This window comes from Orycteropus afer, unplaced genomic scaffold (genome assembly GCF_000298275.1).
Source record: "Orycteropus afer afer isolate SDZICR_OR568_19922 unplaced genomic scaffold, OryAfe1.0 scaffold00038, whole genome shotgun sequence".
NCBI classification, from domain to species: domain Eukaryota; kingdom Metazoa; phylum Chordata; class Mammalia; order Tubulidentata; family Orycteropodidae; genus Orycteropus; species Orycteropus afer.
In genome coordinates, this window is record NW_006921625.1 from 61,178 (window position 1) to 69,683 (window position 8,506).

The 8,506-nt window shown below is 46.8% G+C and overlaps 1 protein-coding gene across 1 annotated transcript; it reads right to left on the reverse strand.

Moving 5' to 3' along the window:
• Positions 1-3,342: 3,342 nt before the first annotated feature.
• On the reverse strand, positions 3,343-4,272 carry LOC103193602 (olfactory receptor 13A1-like). Its single transcript, XM_007936858.1, has one exon. It carries the CDS (start codon positions 4,270-4,272, stop codon positions 3,343-3,345), a length of 930 nt encoding a protein of 309 aa, XP_007935049.1.
• Between the last annotated feature and the right edge of the window lie 4,234 nt (positions 4,273-8,506).

Genomic DNA, 8,506 nt, shown 5'->3' on the forward strand with positions numbered 1-8,506 from the left:
GATAGCATTGTTTCCCCATTGTAGAGACCAGATTATGAAGAATGTCTAACTCCATCCCGTGGGCAATGGGAAGCTGCTCGGGGGCTCTAAGCAGAGGAATAGCATTAGATTTCAATATTTAAAACATCTAACACCAAGTGTTGGTGTACGTGTGGAGCAACCAGAACTGTCATTCCCTGCTGGTAGGAGTGGAAAATGGTACAACCACTTCAGAATAAAGGCTGGTGGTTTCTTATAAACTAGCCATACACCTTCTTAGGACCCAGCAGTTCCACTTCTAGCTATGTACCCAAGAGAAATAAAAGCATGTCTGCACATGCATGTCTCTTTTTGGTACTCTATGTTCAAGAGCAAATACCATTTTTTCTTATGACTTCTGTATTGTCCAAAGACAAGTCTTTTCTGTCTTTTTATGGACCTTTTGCTTTCTTCATGTACAATGTCCTTGATGTCATTCCACAATGTGTCTGGTCTTTCTTTGGTCATTAGTATTCAATGCATCAAATCTATCCTTGAGATGGTTTCTAAAGGCAAGCGGGATATACACAAGGTCAAACTTTGACTTTTATGGACTTGTTTTAATTTTCTTCAGCTTCAAATTGAACTTCCACTTGCACAATTGACTCCATAGTCTCTTTCCATAGATGTAGTTGATTTGATCCTGTATTACATCTGGCAAGGTCTATGTGGATATATTCATTATTTATGTTTTTGAAAAATATTTGCAGTTAATAAATTGTTGGTCTTGCAAAATTTTATCATGTGATTACCCTTATCATTTCTACCAACAAAGTCATATTTTCCCTCTACTGACACTTCTTCTGAGTTTCCAGTCATTAGGAATTATCAATGCATCAATACATGCTGGTATTTGAAATCGCAGCTGCATTCCTTCCACCATCACGGCAACATGCAAGTCACTCCAGTACTACAAACTGACAGATGAGTGGTGGACACATGCTCAGTGCAGCTTTATTTGCAATAGTCAAAAATTAGAAACAACTGTAAGATTCCCCAGGTATATACTAGAGCTGACAAGGGATAAGGTTGTAGTCACTTCTTGGCTACAGCCAGCTACCCAGAGGGAGCAAGTAGTTGGACCTGTGGGGTTGGGACCATAGTCACAGGGGACATCAAGCTCAATTGGCATGGCATACTACACAAAAACATTGCTCCATATCCTACTTTGGTGAGTAGCGACTGGGATCGTAAAAGCTTGCAAGCAGCCATCCAGATGTAACGATGGGTCTCTCCTTGTCCAGAGCAAAGAAAAATGAAGAAAACCAAAGACACATGGAAAGAATTAGTCCAAGGGACTGGTACAACATGAAATCCTTAGCCTATATGACTATAAGACCAGAAGAACCAGATGGTGCCTGGCTACCACTCTCAACCACTTGGAGGGGGATCTATGTAGGAGTTCCTGGATAGAGTGGGAGAACAATGTGGAACAAAACTCAAAATCATTAAAAGGAAAAAGAAGGGGAAAAGAGGGACCAGGTTTGCTGGTCTGATAGAGCCTGATGGAACCACTGAGACTATGACCGCTAGTGGCCCTTCAGGTTTGGAATTGAACCCACTCCTGTGGTTTCCAGCCAAACAAAAGACAGGCATATGAGTTGAATATTTACATTAGCTAGATATACACTCCTTGGAGAGATCAATCATGGCAGAATAGAAGGGCTGTGTATGTGCAGGGAGACAGCTCAGGGGGACAGGAGTGCAGGGGAGGGAAGGACACAGGGAAGAGGTAACTGTGGGAAGAAAGTGAGAGGGGAGCTTTTGCACTGTGGGTAATTGCAGTCAATGTCATGAGACAAAGTGTATATGAGCTACTATATGGAAAATGAATTTGCTCTGTAAACTTTCACCCAAATCACACACAAAAAAAAGAAATTAAATTAGATACAATAAAAATGTCCATCAATGGACAAATAGATAAATAAAATGTGTTATAGCCATACAATGGACTATTAATCAAAAATAAAAGGAACAAACTACATGCAACACAATGAGTGAATCTCAAAAATAGTATGCAAGGTGAAAGGAGAGAAACTAGACACAAAAGAATAAATACACATATGATGCAATTTACAGGAAGTTCTAGAACAAGCAAAACTGATCTATGGTAGAAAAAAAACTCCAACATTATGTCCTTAGGAGGTGGGGGTGGGTTGACTGAGAAGGGACAGAAGGAAAAATTATGGGATGATTTTTGTGTTCTATAATCTTGGTAGAGGTTTTGCTTACAGCTATATGCATTTGTCAGAACCCAGCAAAGGTACATCCTTATTTATGCATTTTCTTGTCTGAAAATTTAACCTCAAAAGAGAAAAAAATTTGAACTCTAATTGATGATATGAATGAAATACTTGTGAAATGCACTGATCTTTGCAACTTGCATTGAATTGTATAAAAATTAAGATGAATAGTTGGCTGAATAAATGATTAGTAAAACAAATGGAGTATCAGATTAATGGAAGAATGCAGAAAATGGGTACGTGGGTGTTCACTTAAGAAATTCTTTCAACTTTGTATCATTTAAAAGTTTGCATAATACAATGTGTCTCTCAACTCAGTAGAGAACCAAATTGAGACAGTTGAGAATAGATGTAAGAAGGCCAGGTAGAAGGTGTCTCATCACCCAACAGGGACACTATGGTATCTTGGATAAGTGTTAGAGATGGAAGAAACATTGGATATGGAGATGCCCAAGTTTAATAATAGGTCTTGGAGGTGGTTTGCATACAGAGGCCAGGAAAGGGTATCACGAACTTTTCAATAATTGTGACTCTTCCAACATGTTGGGAATGAAGAGAATTGTCATGCATTTAGATCTGCTGAAGGATATCACCGGAAGATTTTCCAGCAGCTATGCTAGCTAGGCAGTTACATCAATGGGTTCAGGGCTCAGAGATGAGGGTTTTGGACTGTAGATATCAATTTAGATATCAGTGACATTAATAATAAACACAGATGGACCACAGATTAAGTTACCAAGAGTAGAGAGGAAACTAGGGCTTAGGAGATGAATAACACCAACATTCAGAAGCTACAAGCAGAGAATAACACAAATGCTTGTAGTAGAAAGGAGACTGAGGAGGAACTGAACCTGTAAAATTACTGTTGAAGAAGGTTTGTTACACTAGAGATGAGAGAGAATGCTTTCCTGCTCTGGCACAGCTTCTGGGTGAGGAAAGGTAACATGTTTTGTGAACTGGAAGAAAATAGAAATGTTCCTCTTTTCGGCAGGTGGTCTGAATGAAGGCTGGTTTTCAAATGCCTCTCAAAGTCATATTTTGGACTTAACACCAGGAGCATTCACCCGGCTACTCCCTTTCATTACTGAGAGAAAGGAGTCACCTTCCCGAGGGCTGCTTTCACATCCTTGTTCCGCAGTGTGTAGATGAGTGGGTTCAGGGCGGGGCTCACTGCTGTGTACAACACAGTGACCACCTTGCCACTGTCCATGGAGGAGCCTGAGCCTGGGAGGACATAGGTGTAGATGACAGTGCAGTAGTACAAGGTGACCACCAGGAGGTGGGAGGAGCAGGTGGAGAAGGCGCGGCGCTTGCCTGCGGCCGAGCGGATGCGCAGGACACTGGCCACGATGCAGCCGTAGGAGGCCAAGGTGAACACGAAGTTGAACATGCCAAGGTAGACATCAGCAATGACCACCATGACATTGTTGAATGCCGTAGGACTACAGGACAGCAGCAGCAATGAGGGGATCTCACACAGGAAATTCTCAACGTGGTTAGGGCCACAGAAGTTCAGCCGTGCCATGAGGCCTGTGTGCAAGGATGTGGTGATTGCACCAGCTGTCCACACAGCCATGGCCATCAGTGTACACAAACGCCAGCTCATGATGGCACTGTAGCGCAGTGGTCGACAGATAGCCACATAGCGGTCGAAGGCCATGGCCGTGAGCAGCACCAGCTCAGATGACAGGAACCAGCTCAGGAAGAAGAGCTGGGCCAGACATCCCTGGTAGGAGATAGTGTCCACTCCGACCACCAGGCTTCCCAGCAATTTGGGGAGAACAGTGGACGTGCAGAAAATGTCCAAAATGGCCAGGTTGACAAGAAAGAAGTACATGGGAGTGTGCAGGCCTGGGCTTAGGCTGACAGCTGTGATGATGAGGCTGTTTCCCATAAGGGCCATCAGATAGAGGAGGAGGAAAAGGGCCAAGAGCAGGCCTCGGATCTGGGGATCTTCTGAGAAGCCTTGCAGGACGAATTCAAATACAGCCGTCTGGTTGCCTGCTGCCATGTGTGTGAGCCTCTCAGGTCCCTAGACAAAGGGGCACAAGTCAATGGATGACGTGGCCCTCAGCCATGGCTCTGCTCAAATCCCACCAGGGCTTGTTGGCAACTTCATCCAGAGCACACAACTAAAGCACTAACACGGCCCTATGTCCAGAAGGATAAAACCAAACCAATCCCACTGCCATTGAGCCAATTCCAATTCATAGTAATTCTTCAAGACAGAATATAACTGCCCCATAGGGTTTCCAAGGTTATAAATATTTACAGAATCAAACTGCCTCATCTTTCTCCTGGCAGAGTGGCAGGTGGGTTGGAACTGCCAACCTTTTCGTTAGCAGGCTAACGCTTTAATCACTACACCAACAGAGCTCCTATCCTGGAGGCAATTGAGGAATCATTTTTACCCTGGACCCTCCAAAGTGGCCTCACCTGGCCCTGAAGAAATCTCTCCCCCATAGATTTCCCCCATTTGTGGCCAGGCCAGCAGGTCACAGCAGGTTATACATTGAGCACAGAATGAGACTTTATTTACTTTAATTTAGATCATTTCCTTCCTTATCTGAGGGCCCACTGGTCTTGCTTCTCGATGCCTAGGCCTCACCACTGGATAACCCAGACAACAAACTAGGCTCCAGGACACTGTGTCTGAGGTGGAAGAGCCTGGAATACAGCCAGGACATCAAGGGCTCTGCTCTCCTGGGGAGACACAGCGTCTCCTGGGGAGGGGTGGTGGAGTCCCCTCAGAGTCACCTGAGCAGGCATTTTAGTCACAAGATGACTGCCCAGCCAGCCTCACCCACTGTAAGCTACTCACCAAGAAATGGCCAACACCTCCTGGGGGTAGGTATGGGTCATGCCCCCAGCATGTATTGGGGCACCTGAGTCCACTGGCAGGAACTTGGACTCCACTTCCAACCCTATCCTGTTTCTCCTGGGCTGGTGGGAAGCTCATTCCTTAGGTAAGCACCAGGCTGTGCAGGGCAGGTGGCAGCAGGAATGGGCACGTGCCAAGCCTCAGCAGAGCTCTGACCTCCTTGCCAAGGCAGGGACTTCAAGACCTCTGACCCAGTTCTCTAGGCAGGCCCCCACTCAGGGTGCGTCTGGATCTACCAGCACCAAGTGTCCCTTCCCTAGGGCCATTGCCATTACCTGAGGGGTGGAGAGTCCAAGGTCTTACCCTGGATACAGATGGAGTGGGCTGAGGGCTGACCCAAGGTACAGTGCCCACATGTGTGCACATTTTAAATGAAGCCTTGCCTCCTTAAGAGGGAAATGTGGACAGGACACTGCACATACACTGGAACATGGGGTTAGCCTTAATGACCTGCTGGGTGAAACTCAAGGATGGGAGAGTTCTGGGTTTTCTGACCATGCAGACTGCTGGTCCATTAATGCCCTTGCCCTTCCCTGTGTCTGTGAAGAGCAAAGACAGCACAGCCCTCAGCAAACCACAGCACTCAGTCTGCAGAATGAGAGCGCCCAGCCTGCAAGAGAGGGCTTGCCATGGGAGCTCTGCCTCTGAGGGTCCCTGCCAGACCCTCCCCGCCCCCCACGCCAGAAGACACATTGGACTACCCTCCAGCATCCACCAAGATTCTCACATGCAGTAGTAATGCCTGCATGCCCTCCTCTGACCTGGGCCCCCAAAGGCTGAGGATCACTCACCTGCTGACCCACCTGGAGGCCCTGCCTGTCAACACCCCTCCCCCACAACCTCCTTCCCTCCCCTTCCCACCTCCGAGCCCCTGCACCAGATACACGGAAAACCTGAAGTTGGCTCCCCACTGAGTCAGCAACCTCCCACTCCCATTACAGACCATGACCTACTCTGGAGACTGGAGCCCTCCATGGTCCCACTCTTACCAGTAAATGAACCATCTGGATGGTCAGGACATTGTTTACATAGGTAGCAGGTCCAGCACTTCACGGTTTCAAACTGAAACAGCAAAAGACACGAGCAAAACACTTCAGGGATTTTTTTTTCCCCCAATGTAAAATAGGTCAGAGCAAAAAGAATCTGACTTTCTAGAAATTAGGATAGGTAGTCCAAAAAGACCAGGGGCAGACAGACAGACAGACAGCTGTCCACTGTTACTGTGTTCACGGTTAATACAAGAGACCATCACCAACATTTTCTGCCAGAACATGATGCCACATTCACAGCTGCTACGTACCATCCTACTCAGGTAAGGAAGGTGAGACATGACCTGTGTCTAAAGCCTTGTGTCTTGCTGCTTAGTGACTCCTTTGTTTGCTGTTGACCTTGAACTGGTGGCCATTCCCTCAGGAGGACACTTCATCCCAGGACCTGTCAGGCTAGGCCCTCGAGAGCAATTACCCAACCTGGAGGTATCTGGCCCCATGGGGCATGGTACCAGCCAGGAGTAGTTCAATGGGCCAGGGCATGGCAGGTTTCTGTGGAGGGGTTCTGAGGCCTGTCAGTGCCCACAGGGAGTAAGGCATGCATGCCCTATGGGCCAAGCTTGGTGCCTAAGCAGACAGATCCCTCATTGGAAAGTCCTTGCTGCAAAGAGTCAGACAAGTGCCTGTGTACAAGCAACCCCAGTGGAAAGAGGGATTTCTGTTTAAAATGACTGGTTTTGGGGACAGCTTTAGATTGACAGAAAAGCCTAGAAGATGGGACTGAGATTTCCATACATCCAGCAACCAGCTTCCCCTGTTGCTAAGATCTTGCAGAAGAGTGGGACATTTCTCACAAATAATGGATAATATTGTTACATGACTTTTAATTGAAGTCCATACTTTACCTAAATGTCCCTGGTGTCCTATTCTGCCCACCCAGAGCCCCACCCAGGACCCTACACAAGGCCCTACTCAGGACCCCACACAGGGCCCCATTCAGGATCCTACACAGCCACAGTTAGTTGCCACGTCTCAGGCTCCTCTTGGCTGTGATAGTTTCTCAGACTTGCCTTGATTGATGACCTTGACAGTTTTGAGAACTGGCCAGGTGTTTTGCACAATGAATCTGTTCAGGGATCTGTCTGAAATCTTACTCCTGATGACATTAGGGCTGTGGGTTTGGGAAGGAAGATCACAGAGTGCCCTGCTCATCACACCACATCAAAGACACAATCAACCTTGTGTCTCTGTCCTTTAATTCTATCAATAAACACTTATTCCAAGATGTGACCGATGATTAAATATTCCAGGTGACAGTCAGTATTACAATAGAATTCCAGCAATTTAAGAATTTGAACAATTCTGTTAATTTTTAGATGAGACATAACCTATAGCTGTATCCACTTGTCCTAACTGAACACACTGTTTTCATAAAGAGATGATGTGGATTCATAAGACTACTCAGGAAATAAGGATCCCTACCTCACTACTTCATGGTCCAGAACAGGTAACAGCAATTTGCACGATTGAGTGTACAGATCCCACTAACTGCTTGATCACATTTCTCCTGAGCACCTGCCACATGCCCAGAATTGTCTGAGGGCTGTGAGGGCGCTGCACACAGTGGACTGGTCTCTTTCCTCCTGAGGTCCAGGATCACAAGAAGGGGGCATCCCAAGGGATGGTTTCAGCAAGATATTGACTTAGCCCTATAGGGTTAAGGCTCTCTGTGTGCTGACCCTGTACTACACCCATTGGGACACAAAAGCCAAAGCAGACCTCCAGGAGGGAGATAACTCACAATGACATTGGAAGGCAGGGAAGTAGCATTGGGAAAGATTGTTTACAAAGAGGCGCAAAATTCACCCCTTCCTTCCTCTGCAGGAAGCCCAAGGTTGGGGCAGATTCTGTGGGCTGGCCTTGGGAAGCTCAGGGTAAGGGAACATGCAACTGCATTTTGGTGAGGGGAAGACCCTGAGTGAGCCATGGGGAGCCAGGTAGGGGTCACACTCACTGGGGAGACAGAGCAGGAAGTGGTGGGGACCCAATGGAGAACTTTAGGACTGTTCTCAGTTTGTTGTTCCACCACCACCACCCACCCTCCACCCCCCGTATCTTCAAGGAGTGATGACCAAGAAGACAGGGAGAGTTGGAGGGACATGAGGGTTTGCTCAAATTTCTCTCTGGTGCAGTAGTCAATGCAGGACTGTCCCCTCACACACATATCTGAATTATGGTGGGTTTACCACATGCTCTGGGGGCCAATTGAAGGGGCATTACTGAACAGTCCCCTCACACACATATCTGAGTTATGGTGGGTTTATCACATGCTCTGGGGGCCAATTGAAGGGGCATTACTGAGCAGTATCTATTAA

Bases quoted from the DNA above. Each gene is read 5' to 3' on its own strand.
- LOC103193602 (XM_007936858.1), bottom strand. From the start codon at position 4,272: ATGGCAGCAGGCAACCAGACGGCTGTATTTGAATTCGTCCTGCAAGGC.